This window comes from Pezoporus wallicus, unplaced genomic scaffold, assembly GCF_028554395.1.
Source record: "Pezoporus wallicus isolate ANWC-B61680 ecotype Strahan unplaced genomic scaffold, APGP_CSIRO_Pwel_v1 contig_2871, whole genome shotgun sequence".
Classification (NCBI taxonomy): Eukaryota; Metazoa; Chordata; class Aves; order Psittaciformes; family Psittacidae; genus Pezoporus; species Pezoporus wallicus.
Window position 1 is genome coordinate 1221232 of NW_026640775.1, and position 26272 is coordinate 1247503.

The 26272-nt window shown below is 47.9% G+C and overlaps 1 protein-coding gene across 1 annotated transcript; it reads left to right on the plus strand.

Annotated features, from left to right (window-relative positions):
- Window positions 1-11301: 11301 nt before the first annotated feature.
- On the plus strand, window positions 11302-16857 carry MB (myoglobin). The gene is made up of 3 exons (XM_057420648.1): window positions 11302-11523; window positions 15073-15295; window positions 15986-16857. The coding sequence occupies exons 1-3, from the start codon at window positions 11429-11431 to the stop codon at window positions 16130-16132; spliced, it is 465 nt and encodes a 154-aa protein (XP_057276631.1). The 5' UTR covers window positions 11302-11428; the 3' UTR covers window positions 16133-16857.
- Window positions 16858-26272: the final 9415 nt, after the last annotated feature.

The following is a 26272-nucleotide window of genomic DNA, read 5'->3' on the forward strand; positions in this document are numbered from 1 at the left end:
TCTTCATCAGGGCAGGGAGCAAGCCCTGATCCCTGGCAGGAGCACGGGAACCTGCCCCATAAACCTGGGCTCTCAGCAATGCACATAGAGTCACAGAATGGTTTGGCTTGGAAACCCAAACCTTCAAAGTTCATGCAATCCAACCCCCTGCAATGAGCAGGGACATCTTCATCTACAGCAGGTTGCCCAGAACCACATCCAGCCTGGCCTTGAATGGCCAGAGTGTGGTGTAACAGAGACACATCAAAGGGGGGTCTGCATGTTAACGAGGCAAGGCGTTCTGAAATTCATGGCTGCATGGATAATAAACCAGCAAGAAGCTAAAGGTAAGAAAGGAGGATAAAGATCTGAATTTAAACCTAAAATGTTACTTCAAAGGACACAGCAGCTAAGCTGCTGGGGAAAATGCTCTGAAGTCTGGGGATTTGATTTTGGGGGTGCCTACAAGTGAGAGCTTCCCCAAGGACTAGAATTGAGTGCCGGGGGAACTCTGCCTCAGAGCACAACCTTTCATTTAATTACTTCTGTCTTAATCTGTATGAAGTAACTGCATATTATTAAATGATCCTGCTCATAACACAAAGAGAACTTTGCACTAACAGCAGATGGTTTTAGTTTTCTTATCCTGTATAAATAAGACATATGTCTACCAGCTGTTTTGTAAATAACCTTGCTGTCTCAGCCCTGCCAAGGGGGTGGCCCTTCTCTTCCTTCTTCACCTTCTCATGTCTGATGGCTTTTGATTATGCTATTTCCTGTCAGCATGCCTAAAGCCAAGTTAAAACACGCTACCTACAGTAGTTAGTCATGTTTGCTAAGTTGCTGCTTACACTGTTGTCTTCTTGTATCCTCTCAGGTTACCCTAAAGGAGCAGGTAATGCTGAACAAGGCGCTCTGAGTGACTGCGGGAGCTGGGATTAGGTGCTGGTTCCTCACGCTGTGCTTTTCTGCACCCGCTGGATGGTGATAAGCTGCTCTAAAAGGCTTTCTGGGTGCATGAGCTCTCCCAGTCCCACAGCTGTAATTTGGAGCAGAGCAATTAAAGCTTTGGCTTACAATAAAGCTGGCACCTCTCTCCTCCCTCAATGTTCTCTGTAGATTTGCATCCCCTATCACGTGCAGCATCTCTCACAATGGTGTGGCTGTCCTGCAAGCCAGGTTCTGCGGGCACACTGATAAATCATCTCGCTTTGGACACAGTAGAGCTCTCCTTGCCCTGCTTGCCCAATGCCCCCAGCTGGCACTGCTGTTTGGCCAGTGCTCAGACCTAGGAGCTCATATGCTTGCATGTCAGTGCTTGTTTCTGGGGCCGTCCTGTATGCAGTGCCTGAAATATTAATACCAGCATGCGCAATGTGCTTTGGGGGAAGCATCCATAGCTTTGTTCTCAGGCTGGAAATCCCTCTCTCCAAAGGGAGCCAGCAGCTCCCCTGCTTTGTTTCCCTAGGAGAGCTGATTTTCTCCTCCATGCTTGCAGAAACATCACTGGCTGCTGCTGCCACCACACCACAGCCAGCTCGGCACAAGCTGGAGGCCAGTGGTGGCCAGAGGGTGGCCAAGGTGACGGGAGCAATGCCTGGGGTCTTTGTGGTCATCCTGGTGATGCGGTTTGTATGGATCTCCTTCGGATACATTTCTCTAAGCTCTCAGGTTAGCAAATTCCCCCAGGAATGCTACGAGCTTCATTAGAGCTTCTGCTAAATCACTGGCCAACATCATCACAATGTATCTTGAAACCTTTTGGACCTGGTGGCTTAGGGATGCTGTTTGTGGAGCTACTGGGATGATCCCACAGGGAAAATGCTGCTGGTGTAGCACGACGGAGCACCTTCAGCCACAGAGGCTGCCGAGTGGAGAAGGTCTCACCAAAACCCTGATGAGGGGAAAGCAGGGAAGGAAAGGGAAGAGCAAGATCGGCAGAGGCTGGCACAGAGCCCTGACTGTTCATGGTGGAGGGCTCGCCCTGGGAAAGGCTGCGTAGTGCAGGGTGTATGGACCGTGGCAAGGGAAAGGTATGTGGACCTGCAGCTGGTAGATTATCCCCTCTACTGCACAGGGTTGACAGCTGGTCCATGCCTCCTTCCTGTGTAGATGTGAGGACAACTGGAAGGATGTATGGAAGAGATCAGTTGCTGCCAGAGCAGCTTGTGGTGGCCACAGCCTGTCCAGGCTTGTGGAAATGAGCTGAAGCTGGACATCTCTCTGGGGCGAGATGGCCTGGAGGAAGGTCACTGGTTTGAAGAGCTGGTGCTTCACCTGGTTCTCTGACTAATTCACTCAGAGCTCCCAACATGACCAGACACCATCTTAATCACAGTCCCATTCCCATGGCACAGCATCCAGTGCCTGTCTGGTGTGGCTTTTCGGCATACCCCACACAAAGATGAAATGGTGGACATCTGCAGAAAGAGCAGGAGGGAAAAATGTGTGGAAAGGGGAATCTCCAGGAGGAAGAAACATTCCTAGAGGAGGAAGTGAAGCAACGGGAACGGCTCTGCTACACTCGCCAGGCAACGAAGTGCCTTTCGCACAAAATCACGGTCGAGACTGGCGCCGACTCTCCCTCTTGTGGACAATCGCCTCTATTTTGTGTAGTGTCTGGTGGCTGCCGCTAGCAGCCTTGAAACTCGGATGGTTTTGCTGTGAGCTGAAATGAGATGGTTGGACGTGATGGTTCACAATAACTCCTGTATTAAATATCCCTGTGAATTAGGCTAAGAGATTGGGTTGATCTGCAGAGCCGGTACCTGGAGTGCCCCTGACATCAGGCTCATCACTCAGCAAATGAGAGGCACATAGAACCACAGAATGGTTTGGGTTGGAAGGGACCTTAAAGCTCACCCAGTTCCAGCCCCCTGCCATAGGCAGGGACACCTTCCACTAGAGCAGGTTGTTCCAAGCCCCGTCCAACCTGGTCATCTCTGCCAGTAAAGCAAAACACCCGAAAACAGGATGCATAGCCCTGAGAAGGGAACAGATACTGAATCAATGATATGCCATGCTCACTCGGGTCAGGACAGACTGGCCAGGACTTAATTTGCCTGCTTCCTTTCCTCTCACATTGCTCAAAAAAAAAAACAAAAAAAAAGCCAAATCTTGCCCATGTTCCCACCTGAATTTCCTCCCGAACTCTCTCCCTGACCCCACAGACTCCCTCTAGTCCCAGGTTATGTACAGTGGGTGGGACATTTGTAATATCTTGTTTATCCCACAAAAGGTCTACCTGCTTTTCCCGCTCTATCTGCAGTCCCTGTTTGACCTGTGGTCCCAGTGTTGTCCCTGTCCAGCAGATAACCACTGGCCTTTTCCCCAGGAGGATAATGAACCCAGTGTGATTTGGACCTTGCTGTAAACTCACGGACAGACAGAAAATTAACAGCAAAACCCCAAGAAGGAGCAAGGATTCATTTAGAGCAGAGCGCCACAGCGTGCGGCGAGATCTCTGCTGCAGCTGACAGGGAATGAAATAAAGGACCTCAGGCTAAGACAAGCAATTTCCAGGCAGATGCTGCCACAGACCAGCTGGATCCAACCAGCTGAGCCACCAGCACTGAAGCACTTGGCGGAAGGAGGAAGATCAGACTATAAAGCCATGATGTCTGGGGAACCCACAATAAAACAGGTGCCGGGGGTGAGAGCCCTGCATGGTGCTGAGATCTCTGAGCGTGATGGAGCTTGCTTTTTATTGAGGGTTTTTATTGAGGGTTTTGGGGGGACATGCCTTGAAGCCATTTGTGAATGGTTAGAGAGCAAACTGTTGTCTTTGCACGTTGGTTAATCTGCTGCAGAGTCACCAAGTCAGCGGGTTGGTTTTAACAGTTTGACCTTGTAAGGCTGCAGCCGTGTCTGAAATATGTTTTGGGGAGCATGTATGAGAGGGTTAAAAAATGTAAAAACCTCATGCAGAGCTCTGCCTTAGACTGTTGAACACAAGCATGCAACTATAACCTTGGGAAGTCCTTTACCCTCAAGCTGCTGTGAAGGAGTAGGACTGCTTCTTCCACATCTCTTGACCATCTGCCTCTAGTGGTATCGGGGGAAGAGGCTAGATAAGCTTTTAGCTGTCATGGATCCTGTGTATGTAAGGTACTTATGGGTGAGCTTTCCAAAGGTGCCCAGCCTGGGACATCCATATAGGCAGCCCTAGACCCAAACAGGTGAGAGGTAGCCAGGCTGAGCTTGGGAAGGATGCTGGCTTGTACCAGCACCAAAGCAACCACAGGACCACGATTCTCAACACAGGTGAGATCTTACAGCGCTTGTTCTTTTTGGGCCAGTATCTTGCAACCACTACAAAGCCCCACCACTATGGCTGTTTTGCCAGCAGGACCCTAATGTGGACTAGTGAAAAGATCTGATTGCAAGCACAGCAGTGAAAATTATATGAAATGGCAAGGATGACAATATGGGGAAAAGATGCAGAACAGAGACCCCATCCCAAACAGTGGTAGATGCCCTGCTCAGGGGCCGGGCCACCAGCACTGTGTTGAGAGTGCTCACTGCCATCCAGTGTTAATCTGCTGGAAGAAAACATTCTTTTGCCAAGTGTTTTTTTCAGAGGGATCGCTTTCCCTGCAGCCGTTCCCCATGATACCAGCAGAGCCGAGAAAGCACTGCTGGATTAAGGACTGCTTAAATTGCTGCTGCTTCTCAGAAGAGAAGAAGTCCCGGTTGTCCCTCTCCTCTCTTAGGGAGCGCTTGGCATTGGGATGATAATGCAAAATGAGAGCGTGAACTTTGAAAAGGGCCAACTGCAGCTGGAAGCAAGAACCTGCTCGAGCTTGTTAAAAGGCAAGTGTAAACAGCAGTACAAACAAGGGGTAGATCTTGGCTTCCTCACGGGCTCTTATCTTGCAGGAGCTCTGTGCCCTGTGGATGAGAGACTGCTTTGCAGGCAAAGGGAGTGAAAAATGTGTCTGTTTCTTGCCTTTCACCCCCCAAAACTCAGGCAAAGGGAATCACTAATTTGTGTGTGCTGTGCCACTGCTTACACAGCGCTGCCCTGGCTTTTGGAGGATGGCTTCATGGGTGTTTCTTTCACAAGCAATGCCTACGTAAGTAGCTCTGCCTCCCTTTTCCCCTCTGCCAGTATCTGCCAATCAGGCTGTGTGACAAACCAGAGAGCAGAACTCAGCTGGCTTCAAAATAAGTTCACCAAAAGACAAATACTTTAAACTCACCTCAGTTCCTTGATCCAGTTCATTTTGCACCTTCCTAAAGAGCTGCACAAGCATCACAGGGTGGGGGTGGTTCTACTGGCATTGCCTCCAAATCCATCTTGAAAACACACACAGCCTCCAGTGCTGGTACCTTGAAGGGCTACTTGCCTGCCCACTGGGGCTGGCCAAGGCAATTTGCAGCTGTACCACCCAATTTCATCATGAAGCAATGTGCTCTCCCAACCTTTTTTGGGAGCCTGAGATCCCACAGCTGAGCTGAGCACAGTGCCTGGTTAATGCCTGGTTGTGCCTGGTTAATTCCTTTTCCTTGAGGAGCAGCCCAGGGCATGTGAGTCCCAAGGAAGGGTGGGCTGTTTAAAGGGCGCTTGCTTGCACAGTGGCTCAGCTTCCTCACCTCTGATGCTGTTCTTGCTCTCATCTTGGCTGTGCTGAAGTTGCTGCTGCCTTCGCAGGCATGTGTATGCCTCTCCAGCAGCACCCAGCCATGCCCAAAGCACCCCCCACTCTCTTACAGGGCAAAGCACCTTGCAAGGTGCCCCTTGCACCTGTATTCCCAAGGCATTGCAAGGAGGGCGAGGAGGACCCTCTGTGGCATAAGGCATGGTGTGGGAACAGCTGCCTCTTCCAACTGCTTGCATTTCAGTCCAACCTGATTTTGAAATCCCAGCCTCAGCCATGCTGCCAGCATCTCTGTTACAGCTTCCTATGTGTAGCTCTGAGCTACAGAGTTCAGGGTGTCAGGCAGCCACACCATATTGCATGGATGCTGATTGCTTGGCTTTTTTTGCCCATATGTGATTTTAAGGCCCTTGCCTTTTCCAGCTGTCCCTTGGCAGGCTCTAGTTACAGTAATTTGTTGGTTGTGAGGGATGAGGGAGGAATTCGCTTCTTGCTTTATTATTTCAGTAAGTAGTGCACAAATCTCTGTGTGCCATTATGGAGTTTTGAAGTTTAATCCACCTGAAGGGACTGCTGTATGCCACAGTTCCTTCATGCCTTCCCACTGACTCCTAGACAAATCCAGGGTCTCACGGCTATAATCTATGTTCTTACTTCCAAAAAGAGAATCTCCTCCCTTTGCCCATGGGATGGGCCAGCCTTTAAAATCTGCCCATTGTTTTCTAATCGTACTCCCCCTTCTTTTTACTGCACTCATAGTTTCCCTCGGAAATCTTCAGTTCTTTTGTGCTCTCATTTCCCAGCCCTTCCGAGGAGGTTTGCATCCCCAGAGAGAGCTCATGCAGCCTCAGAAACAGCCTCAGCTTCTATACTGGAGCCTAAATATTCTGGTCTTGGACTGCCCTGCTGCTTTTCTGCTTGTTCTCACACTGAAGCCAAGTACTGGCCTGCAGTAAGTGCCCTGCTTAGCCCAGGTATACATTTTGTCCAGGTGCTGTGCAGTGTCCTATATACCGTGAGATGCCTGGATGACTGCACAGGAGCTGTGGATCATGCCTGCATTATGCTAGGCATCTTCTGGAAAAAAAAAATGACTGAGTCATACAGTCGCTTGCCTCATAGTCACTGAAAGCTGGATCCTGTGAGCAATGAAGTGAAGGTAATGCTACCTCTGACTTTATGGCACAGGGCATGTTCCATGAACAAATCCATGCCAAGATACTAATAAGTATATACCACAGCTCTGCAAGCTCACAGCCCAAATCTTGTCCTGATGCTGAAATCTCTTCCTAATCCTTCCTCTTCCTTTTAAGCAGTCGCCTTGGGTCACCTCTCAGCTGCTGAAATCCATCAGTGTGTGGGAGCCCTGCCTGAAGGCACTGCTAAGAATAGTGTTTAAGTGCCAGGGGAAGAGAAGAGTTGAGCCTGGAGTGGATTTGGCCACTGCCACCATCAGTTCTCCACCTTGTTTTCTACAAGCAGTGGAGGCTGTGCATTGGATGCGGCTTCATATAGTGCTCTTTTGTGACAGTCCTCTGATCCTTTGAATACTGAAATCAAAGGTAAAGCTGCACAAAACTCAATGTTCTTGCCTTGCTATGCATATAAGATCCTGTTACTATTGCCCTTACCTGTCCTGCTAACATTGCTGGAAGCACAGGGTCTCACCTGCATGGACTGAGCTGCAGGCTCCTGAAGCAGAGTGCAAATGAATCTCTGAGAAGCAGTCACGTTATCAGCTAAATGCCATAGAAACCACAGCTGCGTTACGGAGGGCCCTTTCCCTGGCATTATGCAATAGGTAATTATGTAAGTTCCCATTATATAATAACATTCCCAGCTTTTTTTGGAGTGCCGGCCTCCCCCAACAGCTCCCCTTGCAGAGTGGCATGTACCATGTTTACGTCATGTCACATCATGTCATGTCACGTCATGTCATGCTTTATACAACCCCAAGTCATAGCAGAGCCAGGGCCATCACCACCACCGCTCCCAGCACAGGACCCTTGGCTGTTCTCAAGAGGTTTTGTGTTGTGGGGGGAAAGGCTCATTGAAAAGATGTTATTTGGTCAAAAGCCCCCTCTTTGTCCCTCTGAGCTGTTCTGTTGTGTAAGCATATAAGATGGTTTCGGTTGCTCCTTGAGGAAAATGGAGTGGTTTTTGGAGCATCTCTCTCCTTCTTGCTGGAAAGTTTATTTCATGAACTTACTTGAAAAGAAAAAAACCTATTATTTCTGCTAGTGTCTTTCTCTTGTGTGTACATCTCCCTGCTTGCAGCAGGTCTGGCTGCAGGGTAGACAGGGCTAGAAATCATTGGTGACTTGTTCTATTAACTGCCAAGGCAATGCCGGGGACTGCCGGGCCCTCTGATGTTCACTTTACAGGCTGGGGTTGGGTTACCTCTTCTCTGTGGTCAAACAGACTTTGAGCTGGTCCCTCCCTGTGGCTAGTGTGTGATTCCTACTGTGCATCTCTTTTCCACCTGGGTGTCTGTGCCATGTATTAATAACCACCAGACAGCTGCTGTTTCTAAAACCATACCCAAGAGCCAGACCTTGCTCTTTCACTGGTGTGCTTGTGGGCTGAAGCAAGTCTTAGAACTTCTTTGATCCTTCATAAATAGGGAAAACAAGCATCTTTTCCATTACTGGGATTGCGGCATGGTCTAAATCCACTAAAGCCTCCAGAAAGGTTTGCTGCTTGAGGGACAAGCAAAGCAGAGGTGAGACTGTACCCACTGCTTTGCCAGAAATGTCTCTTCCACTGCCTGCTGCACCCATTAGATGGGTGGTCCTCTCCTAAGCATCTTTTGGTAACATTTTTGGGTAGAACCACAAAGCCCCTAGGACAGCCTTCCTCCTTGGGAGTACCCCAAGGCTTTGCTATGGCTGTCCCACGGGATCTTCCTCTGCTCCAATCCCACCACCAGTGCTCAAGGCTGGGGGGTTAGGTGCAGCATTTTCCCCATGCCAGCAACCTGCTGAAGGGCTGGGAGCAAAGCTGCCCAGCCACCCCAAGGCCCTGCTGTGGAGGAAAAGAGACTGTCTCTATGCCCCACTCTGAGAAAGAGCCCCCTACACAGAGTTCTGCCATCTGCCACCCAGCCGCAGAGTGACCCTGCGTCGGGACTCTGCAGTCCTGCGTGTCCCAGGGTCACCCTCCTGCCTCCGAAATTTGAGGGCCCCCTCCCCAGCTTCCGAATACCGGGAAGGGGCTTGGACGTCACCTCCAGTCCCCGTAGCTTTGTCGCCCGTGGCCACTAGATGGTAGCAAGTCCTGGCCGACGGAGCCGGGCTGCTCCGGCGCCTCCTGCCCGGGCAGCGGGAGCCTCAGGCGGTCCCTGCGCCGGCTGGTCCCGGCCCACCCGGAGGCTTTGCAACGAGGCAGAGACAGCGCTCGCATCACGCAGCGATGCACCCCAAAACGTGGCCACAAATATGGACGGTACATCTTATGCTGGTCTAGCGAGAGTGCCTCTGGTGTGGGTGCAGACACATGGGAGGCAGCATGGCTCTGCTGTGGCCAGGGCTGTTTGAAACAGGTTATTCAGTCACCCGGCACTTTTTAAAGGCGCATCTGGTATCTTGGCTCTCTGGAGTTTACATTTATTAGAGGATCGTGCAAGTGACAGATTTTGCCCCGAGGGAGAGAGGAGAGGCCTATAGATACTAAAATGTTATGTCCTTTTTGCCGCTTCAGGGTTGAGGCTTAGCGTGGTGTGCCATAAAGGTTTGAGTATTTCTGTAGGCTATTTACTTAAGCTATAGGAAGGAGAGCTTACAATTTAATTTTATTGCTACTTCACTTTAAGAAAAAAAAAACACAATATGGAATCCCATACACTTTTTAAGCCTTCTGACCATTTAACACTAATGCCCATAGCAGGACCTCTGGCTTCACCAACCCTGGTTAAATCTACAGGGAGCAGAGGGTCACCCAACTTCAAATGAAGTTATTATGGCAACTGAGTAGTTTCAGCTTGGGGAATATGACAGAGCTCAGTGCATAAGCAGCAGCCTCTCATGTACCAGGAGCACATTTCTGTCAAGTCTGAAACGTGTGTAAAACAGTAAGGTCAGTATTCAGGATCCTGCCCAAGGCTGAGCCTGGGATGGTGCTAATGCTTGTCTACTGCTGTAAGTACTTGAAGAGGGAGTCTGCAGGTATGTGATCTCTCCCATCTCAGCACTGTGCTGTAGAGAACATCATGAGGAATGAGCCCTCTTCCATCTGTTTGCACAGGTAAATCAGGATCGAATCTTGGCACTGGAATGTTTAGGACATGGGTTTGTTTTTTTTTGGCTGTAAAGCAAACTAGTGTGTAGAGAAGAGAGAAAGCGGGGATTTGCAGGTTGACTCTGACAGAGTCTTGCGACGTGTAATGGCCAAAATTCCCTTACCTCTGGGCTTGGATACCAGGGGACGCCTCCATTTGGCTTTTACCACTGTTCTTACTCAAATGATTCCCTTTAAACCTGTGCATTTGTGAGGGGATGGTGGCTGTGGGCTTCCATCCTCCTCGCTGCCTGTTTTCCTTCGTACATGGCACTTCTTTCCCCTTGCAGGGCTGGAGCACGGAGACTGTTCCCACATTGCAGAGTGGATGGGTGCAGAGGCAGTGATGCACCTCAGGTCCTGCAGCACTGGTAGGGACAGTGGGGTCGCATGTTCTTCTTCTGGGCCCCAAGAGCAAGTGTCTTCAGTGCTCAGCTGACATTTCCCACCTGCCAAGGTCTGCAGCATGTGCCCCTTTGGACGTGTCCAGAGGTAGGTACGTGCTTCAGGACAGCAGCACTAGCTGGGCTTTGTTATCAGGCTGTGCTCTGACTGCAGTCACCCCCTGGAAGGGACTAATCACCCTGCTGGTGTGCCAGGCCATTATCAGTCCTGATGTGGCTAAATGAGAACGGCTGGGACATGTCCTGAAGCATACCCACACTGCTTGTCAGCCCAGTGGCTTTTCTTCCCAACACTGATATTTGACTTGACAGAGGTAGCCAGAGACCTTAGCTGCTGGCTGGGTGTGTGTTGAGTGAAGCCCTCCTGTGGCCTTGTGTCTCTGGCCTGCCACAAACCCTCCTGGCTCAGCTATAGGTCTGTTGGTTCCAATATCCAGGCTCAGCCATCAGCTAATCCTGGGTGTTCCCCAAAGAGACAGGCAGAAGGACCCCAGCAGGTAGATGCAGGGTAACTGGCTCCCATATAGCTTTTATCCACTTCCTCCTTGCTACAGAGGCTGGGGCCACTTTGAATATGGTTAGCTCTTAAGGACTTGTCTCTTCTAACTCTGTGCTTTTCTCTATAAGTAAACGGTGTGTGTTACCCCAGGGAAAAAGGAGAGTGAGATCATCATGGGAAAGGAAAGGCCTTTGGAGCAACAGAACCGATGCTACCAGCTGTCCTGGTGGCTTTTTCTCCTGCTTGCCCTTGGCAGGCCAGGGGAGAGGGGGTAGGGTGGCCTTGCAGATGACGGTGCTCTACAGGAATCTCCTGCCATACAGCTTGACGCTGTCTCTGGGTCCTTGTGAACCTGGGACAGGCTCCTGGCACTGTGTTTCAGCGGTGCCCTTTCTGTCTAGAGTGGGACATGAGCCAGTCCAACACGAAAAGCAGAAATGATGCCATCAGTGGCACCCACAATAGCACCTGACCCAAAATAGTTTCCTAGAAAAAAATAGGGAGGCTGATTAGTTTAGACAAGCCTGAAAGAGAGCAAGACATCCAGCTGACGATTGACAGGTGTAGGTCTGTGAGCAGGGGCTATAAATCCCATGGGTGAGCTCTCCAGACACCCTTTGGGGAAAGGCAAACGGCTGCGGGGAGCACTCGGGACCTGACTTCAGTGAACCATGGGGCTCAGTGACCAGGAATGGCAGCACGTGCTGGCCATCTGGGGAAAGGTGGAGTCCGACGTCGCTGGCCATGGGCATGAGATCTTAATGAGGTAGGCAAGAAGCTTTGGTCTTAAGAGTAGAGCTGAGAGTTCCTGATGACAGACCAAGGAAGGTGTATGTTTAGCATAGAGGCTTGTGTTTGGCAGTGTTTGTTTCAACCAGCTTTGCTTTCTTTGTTGTAGGGTGGTGTTTTTTCCATTGCTATGGTTTCTGGGTTAAAAACTGTGTAAAGTGGCTGTGCTTCTGTCTGTGGGTGCAACAGCACGCCAGTGATGCTTTCAAAAGATGGTGGGACTCACTCTCTATGCCTCTGCTGGCAAAGCTCTGCTTGGATCCTCATTGCTCAAGCACTGTGGCAAGAAATGCTGGAGCAAATTGTGTGACCTGGGGCTTCAGATGCTCTGCAGCAAGGATGTAGAGAGGCAGGGAAGGAGAGGAGAGGAAAATCACCTCTGTCAATGATTTCAGTAAAATTAACTGTGAAGTACATGAATGTTTCCCTCTCCCCAACTTAGTCTCACCTGCCAGAGCGCTGCCCAACCTCCTTTTTGGCCAGAAATCTGGGTGGTAACACTTGTCTACTTCCCAGTGATGTATCTGAGGCCTGGTTGTGAAACAAGGCACATCCTTCTACCCACTTCCCTCCTCCATGATCCTGGTGTCAGAGTGGGAGTGCTCACGAGGTCTGCATCCAAGAGGACCCCTGCACCCCTGCTGTCCTTGTGGTCCTGGTCCCCCACAAGGGGAACATTCCAGGCACCAACAACAAGTCACAGAAATGCAATCTGGAAGAGATCTCAGGAATGTGGAGTTAGAAACATCACTGGGTGGCACTGGGGCCTGTCCTTAAAGACCAGCAGGAATGGAGGCTTCAAGGATACTCTCTCCAGGTCTCTCCCCTCAGCCTGTGCACAGTATAATGTGCTGGAAGGGTACAGGCGCTGAGGAGAGCAGTGGGGATATAGCACTCATTTGGGAGGCTTCCCAGGCTAAGCACAACTGAAGGAGCCCACACCACCAGGTAAATCCACTGAAAAGCTTTGAAAAGCTTTTTCAAAGATGAGCCAGAGCAGTGGGCTGTTTCATTTACCTTCTTTATCATGGCCCAGTTTAGCTTGAAGGGAAGGGAGAGGTGGGGCAGCCGGGTGGCAGTGTGATGGTTCATGAGGTCCAGAGCAGGCATGCTGCAGGGGTAGCAGGAACCTGAGCCCTCCCCACCAGTTCGTCTCTGTGTGGTGGCTACTTTGGCTCTGGAGGTGCCACAAGATAGTAAAAGCAGTTTCTAGCTGAAAAGATCATAGCATTTTTCTTACAGGTATTGCAGGAAAGAGCATGGCATTAAATAAATAGAAGACACCCCCTTTCCCTGTGACTTTGTGCTCCCCAGCCAAACCAACCCAGATAATTTCTTATTCCTTCAAGGGGTTTCTGAAGGAAGAGAAAGGCAGGGGAAGCCCAGCAGCTCTTAGTTTAGATATGTGTCTGCACGTGAATTGTCAAAGGCTTCTCAGGTAGATGTCACATTCTGGGTATATGTTTAGAAAATGCCTATTCAATTAGATGTCTTCCAAAGGAAACAAAAGAATACTCCTTGGAAGAATTTTCAAGTGTCTTGGGAGTCTATAATCTCTGTCAGACACAATTCAGGCATCGCCGGACACAGTGGAGGGAGATTTTTAGAAGTAACTGCATCCCATTCCAAAGTGCAAGGCTTTTTTCTCTCTCTGGGTGGGACACAACTTGTGTCATGGAAAGATACAGGAGAAAAGAAAAGGCTGATGGTGGCGTGCTCAGCACCTGATAGAGTACAAAAATTCTTTGAAATGAAACACCAGCAAAGACTGGTCTTTGGTCCAAAGATTGGACTCCTCTACTGAATCTTTTTGCTGCAGAACCCTCTGTGTTTTCCATGTGCTTGAGATATTTGTTAGTGTAGTTTTGCCTATACTCACATCATACAGTGGAGAGTCTGGCCCTCATGACAACTTACTTAAGAAGAATGTCCAGTTCTAGATGGGACACAAGTCCCAGCACCCTCTCAAGGGCAGAGCAAGTGTGCAGTCACTGTACCATGAGAGGGAAAGTGGTTTCATGGCTGAGGTCCTGGGCTGGAGCTCCAGACACTGCTGCAGGTAACTTGGGCAAGCCACTTCACAGATGTGAGCTGTAGGGTCCTGGCTGTAAAGACAGATACTGCTTTTTCTGGTGCTTCAACTGGTTGTATTATGCCCATCAGGGGGTGTAATACCTGAAGATAGACTTGTGCAAGGGAGCTAATGTCGCCTAACACCAAATTATTAGACTTCTCCTAATAATCAGGACAGACAGTATCCCCTTTTCACCTCAACCCTGGCAGGGAAGAGTGAATTTCCTACTTTTGGTTGCCAGTGGTGTCTGCATCCTGTCTCCTAGGAAATGCAACAGGGAGGAAGCACCAGGGACAACTTTAGTCTGTCTTTTAGACACTTCCACCTTCTTGGTTTCATTTCCATTTTTGGATCAGGGAGCCTATGTATAGGACTGCATGGCATGGCACCAACATGCCTGAAGGTTGTATGGTCTTATTACCCATTTACTCCCAAGGACTCTCTGAGGTGCTGTGGTTCTCAATGGACAAATTACACTGCTGGTAGCTGGGCTGAGCTGGGGGCTGGGAAAGAGGGAAAGGAACCAAATGTCTCTGTGTCTGCAGTCATAGGGTGGAGACACAGTAGCTGTCCCATTCAGCTGATGTTCAAGAATACCTAAGCTCCAGATGTGAGGGACATGAGGTTGGGGACTGCTCCCTTTTTGTGTGTGTGTGTACAAGAAGCCTCTAGAAGTCTCTTTTCCTGCAGAGATGGGCTGGGTAAGAGTGTCCTGGTGAGGGCCAGGGGTCTACAGGTTGGCTCCTCAGCAATAGTAAGTCAACAAAGACAGATGGTTTTGTTTCTCCTTCATAGGAATGCGGGAACTCACCTCTCAGTACCACAACCAACCTTGGCTCTTCTCTCTACCTTAATACAGCTGACACAACCCAGGGGACTGGTGCCAAAGAGTTAGCAGAGCTATATATATAAAAAATATGCTCTGTCACTCTAGCTGGACATGTTCAGGGCAGTGTCTGTCACAGCCAGAGGAAATGGAAAAAGGCAGCAGTGATCATGTTTAGGACATGTAAGAGGATGGGATTAAAGCAGAAACAATACTCAAAGGGAGGTATGTCAGGAGCTTCTGCTCCCTGAGACATCATTAAAAAATGATAAAAAGCAGCCTGTATAAAATAAATAGAAATTTCTCCACATAGACTGTCATCAGGTTGTGGAACAACCTACCAGAGGAAGGTTGAAAAACACTTAAACCAAATTCCGAGTAGGGTCAGATGTTTCCCTGGCTTATATACCTGCTAAAAGGAGTGATTGTGAATGGTGGTAATTTGGAAAGGATGTAAAGTGTCAGAGTTTCCAGGTTAAAGTATCCTCTACTAACAGGGACTAGGTAAGAGGGAAGGAAGAGGGTTATCACACCTTTGTCTGAAATACCTGGAGCAGCTGGACCTCAGTTACAGCCTGGAAGACAGCTCTCTCAAGTCTCACAAGTCCCTCTACTTTTGTTCACAGACTCTTCCAGGACCACCCTGAGACCTTGGATCGCTTTGAAAAGTTCAAAGGCCTGAAGACCCCTGATCAGATGAAGGGCTCGGAAGATCTGAAGAAACATGGAGCTACTGTCCTTACCCAACTGGGCAAAATCCTGAAGCAGAAGGGTAATCATGAGGCAGAGTTGAAGCCCCTGGCTCAAACCCATGCGACCAAGCACAAAATCCCTGTCAAATACCTGGAGGTATGGAAAATGGCAGGGAGCCTTCTTGTCTGATGTGTAGTGAATGTGTGCAAGATACGTGAGAGTTGCCCTTTATTTACTGATGGCTAGTTGGACTTCAGTGAGCTCTCCCTCAAGTCCAATGTCTCTGTGTACAGGCAAGAGGAGGAATGGAAAGGGCTCATGGTATGTGAATGGTATGTGACTATCCAAGTTTAGATTTCCCATTCCAAACACCACACTCAGTCTGACCAACCCTTGACAATAATAAACCAGCCTATGCAGCCTCTGCATGCCTGGGAAACTACATTACGTAAGAGCTGTCAGTGACTGGATACCAGGGACATACAGTTTAAGGGTAAGCCCTGGGGGATCTATGGGAGACCAAGACCCACAAAAGTAAGTGTACAAACACAGGGCATGAATTTTCAGCCTTAATGGATTAGGCAGACAAAGAGTAGGAAGGTCCATGATCTACTCAAGGTCATGAAGCAGATCAATGTCAGAACTAGGAATAGAGCCCAGTTCTTCTGCCCAGCCAAGCTCCTTGCATGCTAGACCTCACTGTCTCTCCAGAGACTGTGGGAAGGGCTACTGAATTAGCTTGGAGATATTTCCAGGCTCAGCAACCTATTTCCTAGTCTGGCTTTTCTGAAAATAAACCCTGAGTGTCCCTTCAGCTTTTCTCTCTCTCTCTTTCCTTCCTCACAGTTCATTTCTGAAGTCATTATCAAGGTCCTTGCTGAAAAACATGCTGCAGACTTTGGGGCTGATTCCCAGGCTGCAATGAAGAAGGCCCTAGAGCTGTTCCGGAATGATATGGCCGCCAAGTACAAGGAGTTTGGTTTCCAGGGTTAACACATACGCACAGAGGAACACCACGATGGAGGCGTGTCCATGCATCTTAGAGTAGCTTCCCCAGCACTGTTTCGGACATCTCACAATTGGCCATCCAAGATCTGTGGGAAAGTTTTGATGAGAGGCCAAAAGTCACTCCAGGCAGTGTAGAGGCACTCAAAATGATATCCATCATAAACCATTATTTCCTGGCTTCATGTATACAAGAGAAATAATCTGCTTCCTTAGGAGAAATAATGTAAGGGATTATCTGTGAGCTTCTGCCTACCCTACCCCACCCCCTTTTTCTTTCTCCCTCCCCAAAACGCAGTCCCATCTGAGAAGTGAATGGCATGGCCAGAGGCAAAGGGATGTGGAGTAACAAGGGGAGTGTTGAAAAGTGTAGTGAATGAGAGAGTGAAGGGATGACTCAAATGGTATGAAAGAGATGTCAGGATGGGAAGCAGGGGCACAGCGTCCCATTCCTCCCACAGGTGAGACTGTTAGCAGGTTACTGTGGAGAGCTTCCAGCACAGTACTACCTTGCTTTATGGGGGTGAATTCAGCCAGTCATTCTCCAGTGTCTGCTAGCTCGGAAACTTGTTAAACTCATGTTAGCAAAACTAGGAAAAGCAGTACTCCCTGACATCTGTAGGTTTCTGGTAGCTGCTGCTACGCATCCGAAGTTCTGTTGCACTGGGAAGTCAAGTATGTGTTTCTCAGAAAATAAAAATTCCTGCACCAGTGTCGTGTGTTTGCTCCTGGCTTTACAGGCACACCAGTGAGAAGTGGGAGAAAGGAGAAAGCGTAAAGGTGTCTTGTACACGTATCCAGCTGCAGTGTCAGTCCATGACTTGAGTGGCACTTGGCATCTGTCTTAGCCAGGGGACTTGGGGCACTCAGATGTCACCATGGGGTCATGACCTGGTTACTGGGCTTCACAACGCAAAGCAGCAGCATGGACTCAGTGCCTCAAAGCTGACTAAAGGCCAGGGCCATTGGTGTGCAGGGGGGAGGGTGGCAAGGAAAGGCCCTTTGCTTATTTATGGGGTGGTAATATGCACAAGTGGCCTTGGGTCCCAGGAAAGCACAGTGTGTTGTTCCCCCCAAGCAATGGAAACCAGGGCCAATTAGCCCAGGAGGAAGGATGCAATGGCAGCGTATGCTCTTAAGATCCAAGCTTTAGCCTCTGTATCATTTTGTATTTTTGCTGAGGTGTGTTTACAGATGTATACCCACATCCTGTGGGGGAGCTTAAGGAACAGACACAGTGCCAAGGCCCCTGCGTTTGCCTGTTGCCCTCTCCCCATCTTGGTACCAGAATGAGGTTCAAGTAACTTAATTTTACTGGGGTAGGAGAGGCTAAGGGCCACGTTGTGCTAAGGCTGCCCAAGGATCAGTCAGAACTGGTTGGAGTCTGAATAGGGATTTAAGTGCAAAGTCTTGACCTGACACTCAGGTTCACAGCGGACTAGCTGACTCTTGGTGAATCACGCAGCTCCTTTGGCTGGACATAGTTATTAGGCAATTATACCCCACAGCGAGCACTGGGGTCCTTCTTCTCTCCCCTTCCTCCATCCACATCATCCATCTCAGGGCCTCAGCAGTAGGCTGCTGCATTCTCTTCTAGCATATGCACTCAAGTTGTTTCCATGCAGAAAGCAAGTTGGATGAGCAATGTGCTGTCTTTCTGTGTATTTGCACAGGGTTGAGAGCATTCATGACAGGGTTGCATCTTGGCACAGCCGCAGGATGCTACAGAGGCAAGCAGCTGGGTTCTGGCTATGGGAAATGTGCAGAGTAGACCTGGCTGCTCTATTCTGGTAGGGAGAAAGTAATGCACCTTATCTCACAGAGACAGTGTGAGGGAAAGCATGAGAAAGAAAAATGAGGTGCTCAGTACTAGGAGCTACTAGCATGGTCTGGTTCACAGCACTCCTTGCTGCACTGTGTGCAACGGAGACAGAGGTGGAGCCACCGGCTACCCTAAATTCTGAACCAGCGTGATCTGCTATGTCTTGGATCAGGGCAAAGGCCACAAAATTTCAGACTCTGAAAGGAGAAGGAATGAATTCCTTCCCAGAAGGGCGCATCTCTGATTTCTTGCTCTTTACAAATCCTCACTTTACCTCTGGGAGCTTGTTTGGGGTTTCAACCTTTCAGAGAGGGTCACAAAAGCATATGCTGTCACCTAGATGAAGTTACAACCAGGTGGTCACTGGCTAAAGCAACTTGCTTCATCTGACTCCAGTCTAGTCTGTCTGCCTTTGAGGGTAGGGCAACCTATTTAATTAAGGTCTAGGATTGCCTGTCCAACACAATAAGATTTCCTGCCAGTGACAACACGCTCTGCTTTAGGATTAACATCTCTGCTACAGCAGCTGGCACTGTCAGTCTGAGTGGGACTGGAGTCAAGTCCTGATATTTTTATATAGGGCAGTGTGGTGGAAGAGAGAGGGTTTGCATGTATGTTTTGTCTAGCTACTGTTTATTAGGTGCCTGGAATAAACGTTGGTCCATTGGGAGCACTAACCCTTTACTCTGCTAGCCTTACTCCACTGTGTCAGTGCACTAAGGACCATCCTTAAATCTGTGCTGGTCAGATGCAGGGCCTGGTGCAGGTTTTCTGGTTGTGCCTACGGCCCAGTGAAGATGGGCAAACTGAGATGAACCAGCAAGTTCAGATACCAGGAACTGTGGAGCTATCTCCAGCAGGCTCAGTGGGTTGGCATGGCTGTGGTGAAATCCATGTGTCTGCACCTTTGCTACTCTGGGTACCAAGTACGCCCTTGGCTGCAGTCCTGACATAGTGTAGCAATATATGTAATTCCTGCAATGAGTGTTTCAATCTCCAGGAACAGCCCCTCCTTGTAGGATAAGGGTAGTTTCCTAGAGGAAAGGGGATGGTGCGGAAAGGGTTTTTCAGGTCCAGTATGTATTGATTCAGCATTTCTGTTGGAGTCACCCTCTCCACTGTGCTATTAGTACATATAGCTTTCCTGGTTCATGTATGGGACAAAGTCCCTTAATAGAGATAAATCATATCAGTGTTTTCCTGCCTCCTTTCCAGGAATAGCTTTACATAAGGAAGATGGGCCCCAGGGGCTTGTGCCCAGCCCCCCTCCGTTAGCACCATTTGGTGTCACATACACATTCCTGGTCACACAAGGGGACATGGATTGTGCGGCTGCCAGCCTCGTTGCTCCAGTACATACATGACTACAGTCAGGTCAGGCTCATGGCTGTCATATGCTTTCCATGCACTCCTGCAATTTCTTTTATGCTAATAATGCTGTTTCTGGCAGCAAGTGGGTTATGCACCTGCATCCGCCCTTAGGTTGAAAAACATCCTTGTTGCTTTGCACTTGACATAGTATTCTGCTCCCACTGCGTCCGTTTCCATTGCATGGCAGAGCTCCCTATGGCACCAAGCCAGTGACCTGTCTATGCTCTCTCAGGCTTCAGTGTCAGATGCTGGCAGCTCATCAGGATCTCAGACATGGGGAGCAGGCCCTCACTTCCCAGGCATTGTGCGAGTCAGCCCAAGCCACAGTGCAAAAACACTGCAGACTGCGCTGCCTGATGCTTTGTCTTTACTTCTGACTGCTGATCCTGCCTCACTCCTGTACCTGTCAGTGGCAAGGGGCATCAAGGAGCAAATGCTGGGGACCTGACTAATAGTCCTGTGATCTGTCTCTTGGTCACCTTAGTGGGAGAAAGGGATGGGGCTCCAATGAGTAACTGTGTTAATTATTTAGCACATTATCATGAAGCTTGTGACATTTTTCATGTTTGCATCTCCCTGCAGGGCTAACGTCAGGAAAGGGCAGGGAAGTTTCCAGTCTACATCATAGTCACTGAACAGATAGGTCTGGTTTCTGAGTATTGAAGCACAGTTGTCTAAAGAATGTATTGTCTACATGACACTGTAATTTAATAAGGAGACTCAAATGCTCACCTATACCACAAGCTTTCAGATGAAGATTATTTTTGTCATGATCCCTATGTTTTCTACCACCTGCTCAAAACCTGTCCTGTATGTTATGCCACTGAGAAAAAGAAACCCGTGGTGGAGCCACCCCAAAGAGGTGTTCTTTGCAGCAGACTTGCTCACTAGTGACATGTTTTTCATAAGGTACATGGTGTCAGAGCTTGTCCTTCTTCCTGGACTCAGATCTCTCAGGTTTGTTAAAGGCCGCATCCCTGCATGTTTGTTAAGGTTTGTTAAGGTTTCAACCTATTAAGGTTTGTTAAGGTTTGCATAGGGCCTAACAATCAGTCTGTGCTGCTTCTATGACTAAGCACAAGCACACACATGGGTATCTGTATTCATGCACCAGCTTCACAACATACATCATTAGCAAAGACACTCTGTCCAAATCCTTCAGATTTCACTGTGCTTGTGTGCTGGTTCTTCATTTAAGAGGATGATATGTGTTAGTTCTCACATTGTTCTTAAATGAAGTAAGGCCCTGAAACCAGGTTTTGCTAAGGTCCAACCAATTAAAAAGACAGACTGTGCAAGGACATGGCACCTCGGGAGTACTGGTAAGTAGGGGGCTGTTAAATTTCATGAAGGTGTGCTGGCAGAGTTGAGGAAGCCACCTGGAACTACAGTAAGTGAAAACAGAAATCCCAATCAGCCTCTTTTATCCAACAGGCTGATAAATGAGTATTTATGAACATGAAAGAGTTGCAACAATGCAGCCTTCTTGACCAGCACATAAATCCCTCCCTCCTCTGTGATCATAGGCATAACAAGCCCATCTCCCAGCCCTGTGACTTCTATAAAATCCTGATCCAAATGTCAGTAAAGGTGACCTTGTGGCTTTTTAAAGCAGTACTTTAGAGTCACTTGGCTGCACTGTACCAAAGTCCTTTCCCTATTTGGCTTTCATCCTCTCTAAATATACAAACAGAACAGGCTGCCTCCACCTTACCCTGTAGAGCTCTGTAGAGACCACCCATGGTAAGCTATGTCAAACAGAAGGTCTGGGGCTCTGCTGAGCAAGGCAAGGCAAGCCCTGGCACAGAGCATGCCAATGTGGCTGGTAGTTGGATGGACAAAGCAATGTATATTTGGGGTGGGGTGGGTATTGAAGTCTCTGTCCTTCCCTCAATATACCAAGAAAAGCATCTCATGCTGAAAAAAACAGCAGTTCAGTGGCCCTGAGCTGGCCAAATGGTTACTTTGGTTATGCCCATGTAAATGCAAGTGTCATGAGGTCAGTGGGGATAGCTTGGACATGAGGCTGTTCCACTTCATTTAAGACACTGGCTTGGATACATGTCATGGCACTTAGGGGCTGGCTTACTGGATTTGCCCAGAGCTGGTGAGAGGATGCTGTTGGTGGTGTGCCTACCCTGTAAACCACCAGTAGACATGATCCCAAACCAGTTTTCCAGTTAACTACCTCAGGTATTAGAAATCAGTATGACACAGATACTCTTGTATAGGAATTTGTGAATTTCCCCAAGTTGTAGGGCTGTATATGTACCCAAGAAGGCTGCTTTAAAGCTAATACTGGCATGTATATCTTAGTTGCAGCCTTATGTCTGGAGTAGAGCTTAAAGAAAATTATGCTCGTTTCCCATTTCCCCTCTCCAAGGAAAGCTTGGTATGAATGCAGCTGCTGGGTGTCTTAATCTTATTTTAGATTGCCCTTAAAGCAGGTTCAAATGTTCCACTGACAGAATAGCTTTAGGTGGAAGACCTTCTGGATTATTAACACTAATTCTCTCTGTCTCCATGCTTAACCTGAGGATCTCCTGTTGCTTCCCAGTGTGTATAAGTAACGATGCTTTTATTCATTCAAGTTTTTCTATGTTCTGTCCTCCTCCAACATGTCTGTTTCCTTCTTCAACCTAAACTCCAGCACTAATGCTGTCACCAAAGGGGTGGAAAATTCCTGGAGCTGATACCCTCCCTAAGATCTGGGACTGCTCTGTTCAGGGCTTGCATGACAGCAGGCTGCTCCTTTTGGCTCTTGGTGAGCTTTTGGGTTATCTGAAGAGTTAGCTGATACAGTGTCAGAGTGGTTCTGTATTTTTTCACTCACCTCTCAGTTGGATGAATAGTCTGGTGCCCTTTGAGGGATGTAGTATGTCATGGATTAACTATAAGTTGGTTGGGGAGAAAGGATAAAAAAAACCCAACAGCACAGTTTTGACTAAACCAGCCATCCTGTGTTCCTGCAGTCTGTGTGAGAGCCTGCTCTGAGCAAAAGTTTTTTTACCAGACATGCTCAGACAAGCTGTACAGAGATGGAGGAAACGCAGGTAGAGCAAGCCATGTGCCACACTTGCAGTTATCCCCCTCTGAGGGCAGATGGATCTGTATGGTCAGTAAGGAAGAATGAAAAATTAAATACAGGTGGGAAATGGAGGCACAACTGTCTTCCCCCAGAGCCTGTTTACTGCTATAAGTGCCTTCTGAAGAGCAACAGCATCATTCGGACAATCACACTTTGCTGTAATGCAATGGCAGGAGTTTCCTAACACCAGCTGGTAATCTGTGTGCTTTTGCATGGGAAGCAAGCTGGGCTTGAAGTTTTCTCATGGTGCTAGCACTGTGGATGCGATGCTTTCACAAAGCTGGCCCATAAATCATGAGAAAGAGACTTTTTGTACAGTTTGCTTTTGCACTGATAATGGCACGTATTGCTAAGTAGCTAACCCCCCAATGGATTTCAGTATGTCACGTTTAAGCTGCTGTCCCTATGTCTTTTGTTATGTTCCCTCTACAGCTGAAATGATCCCTTAGTGCATAAAGTCATCAATCTTTTTCTTTCCAGTCAAAATTCTCTGTCCCAAAATGGAGTTCTTTGTAACAGTCACAAACTGCTAGCTCATAACAACAAGAATGATTAGAGAATAATCTTTAACATATTTCCAACTATGTTTTTTTTTCTAGTTCAGCTGTGCTGTAGCTTCCTTGTCTGTTTTAGATCAGAAACTTGTTGACTATGCGTGTCATCTGGGAGAAGCTCTGTTCTGATGTTTAGTGGTAATTAAGAACTTGGTTTCATCCAGTTTAAAGCTCTCAGTCTACAAAATGCACCATCTGAAACAACACTCTTCTTACAATATGCTTGAGGTATTTGCTGTACTGTTTTTAACCTAGACCTTAGTTAGAGACCTATCTGTGCTTTTATAGATGGCACACTGAAGCAGAGCAAGGCACCAGTACATTCATTGTTTCATGCTTTGGTCATTCAGCTGTCCACTAGGCCAGGCTGCCGACTGCATGGCAGCGGATGTTGCTGAGCTTCTTGTGTAGGAAGACATGTGAAGTTGTGCCATCTGCTAGTAAGCAGTTCTTGCTTTGATGTGGTTGAGTTTCAGCAGTTGTCAAAGGACATCCTGTATGTAGACATTCAGTTGAAACAGTGGTGTGGTGTAAATACCCAGATAGATTACAGATGCTGTATACAAAGCAAAGCAGCGTAAAGACCTTTAGGCTGACTTGGATGAAGTGCTTTAGATATTAATGAACTATGGTATCACTTGGGGCACTGCTGATCTTCTCACTTCCAAAGAAAAAGGCCCTGGACTGAGATAATAGAGGATGCAAATATCTAAACCATGTTACTAGCAAAAGGGAGGTCCCTAAAGCCTAGTGTATGAACCTCAGATCCTCCTATGTAATTCTTCACATGCTTGCATTTCTATCTGTAACCCCTCCTTGATTTCTAACACTGCCTCTGCTATGCCCTGATCTTCCACCAGCTTGGATGGGTCTAAGCCAGCCAGTGTTGGCTAAATTCATTTATAATCCTCATACGTGACTTTCCTCTGCCTAATCTGGCAGAAACTAGACATATTTTACTTACATCTGACCTCCAAAATCTGCAGTTCCAGCTGCTTTCATCCAAAAGTATGGTTAGTGAACACGGTTCAGGTGTGTGCCTGTTACCACATAGATCACTTAGCTCATACTCCTCTGGTCTTTTAAAAATGAGCTGTGCCTTGCAGTCCATTTTGGAAAAGGCTTGCCTTCACAAAACCAGGTTTGGTTGATGAATCACTGCTTGACAGGGGTGCCTAGGCTCTAAAAGAGTAGGCTTTAAAAAAAAAGGGGGGAAAAAACACAGAGCGGGGTTTCATACTGGCTGTACTTTGGAAACCCTTCCCACTCAGCACATGGCTGGCTGAATCCTTTCTGAACAACCAGACTCTCTAGCAGTATGCTGGAGTCCTGGACAAGTAGCTCAGCCTTCATATTCTACTCCAGCAGGAGTAGAACAGGTCTGTCTAAAACTTTCATGCAACTTCGAGGTTGTTACTGTCTTGAATGGGACCACTCCACCCCAAGGGGAGTCTCTTTGAAAAGTAAAATGAAGAGAGGAGGGAGAAGATTTCAATGCCTAGCATTAAGGGATATGCTGCAAAGCATGAAGAATCTGTTTGGAAACAACAGACTATGTGAGAACCTGCTATATGGTGCTTGGAGAGTTTGTTTTGGTTTTGTTTTTTCTCCCTGTGAGCTATGGTTGAATTTCCTCTCCCACCTCATTGACAGTAACATCTGGACTGACCCGCACTCACAATTCTCTATGGAAGAAAGCAAGTGCAACAGGAGAAAGCAGGTTTTCTTTCCTCATTGCTCTAGTTTGAGGATAGCTTGCAGCTGTGCCTGACTGGAAGGAATTTATAGGTCTCACGTATGATGGTCAAGAAACATTTCCTCTCCTAACTTCATCGTGTTTGTGTTCATACACATAGTGGCTCATAACTGGGAAATCTTCAGTTCCAGTCCTCCTGGCAACATACAGTGGGAAAATATAGGTAGAAATGGAAGCAATGCCTTTTCTTTCCTTCTACAGTCAGGCTGGAAATGGACAACACTACATCCACCTCAATAAAAGGGTTAATTATATCTGTGAAGAAAAGTGTATTGGAGACTTTCAATGTTAGAAATAGACCAAAACAGAATAAGAAAGTGCTGCAGAGTACACCATCCTTTCAAGTACTGGTGATGGTGAGATAATACATAGGGGGTGGGAAGGTGGAGAAAAGCTGGGGGAGAGAGAGAGAGAACATACATCACTTGTATCTTGAGGGCAGAGAATCTTAGAAATAAATTTAAGGAATAACCTTTCTTTGAGCATTTAATTTCACTCCTGGTGGGAGTGCTCAGCTTACAATTAAGTCTGTGATGAGAAAGTGTGTGGGTGGTTGTGTGTATGTATGTACAGCACAAAGCCTATAGTTAGTACATAGAACTAAATGTTTTGTTCTGGAGTCCCAAAGGTACACAGCCTCTCAACACTCATTAATTTCAGTGGGTGTGAGACCTTCTAAAGACCTGGATTCATACAGCAACATTTTTCACCATAGGCTTCGGACTTCTCTTTTTATTCTGCTCATGATGCAGTAGAAACCTGGAAACCAGCTCTGCATCAATTCATCAGCTGCAGTATGAGTCCCTTTATTAGTGCCTTTTGTGGCAATACCTGCTATCTATTTAAAGTGCTAAGCCTTCAAACTGCAGTTTCCTGCAGCAGATGTAGCAGAAGCAGATATCTGCAGAAGCAAGTCAAAATGAACTCATGTTGCTGCTCAAAGGCCAGGCTCCATCCGAGTCACTGGCAGTTACTGAACTCCTGCCACACGAAGATGGGCTTTGGCTCCTTCTTTGGTGGTTTGGGGCTTGGAGGGAGGCTAGGTTTCCTGGCAAAGTCATGCTGTAATTTATATTCCCTGCTTCATATTCCCTCTCATTTCTCCCCCTTAGAGGGCATTCAAGGAGAGGAGTCATTGCTGTTCTTGTGGCCTAGCTCTGCATCCTCAAAAGATGTTACTGCTAAATTCATGTGGCATGTATGGAGCAAATGGATAAAAGAGCAAAAATGACACCAGGTATGCACTCTGGAGGCAGAATGATGTCCTTTTGTGTGTGTCCTGACCATGTAACAAGGGGTGTCCCTCAAGGGTCCATGCTGGAACCAGTGCTATTTAACATTAATGCCATTTAATGTTAATGGCATAGATGGAGGGATTGAGTTCATCTTCAGCAAGTTTGCAGATGACACCAAGCTCAGTGATGCAGCTGATAAACTAGCAGGAAGGGATGATATCTGAACGGACCTTGACACACTTGAGAAATGGGCCCACGTGAACCTCATGAAGTTCAGCAACGCCAAGAACCAGATCCTATAC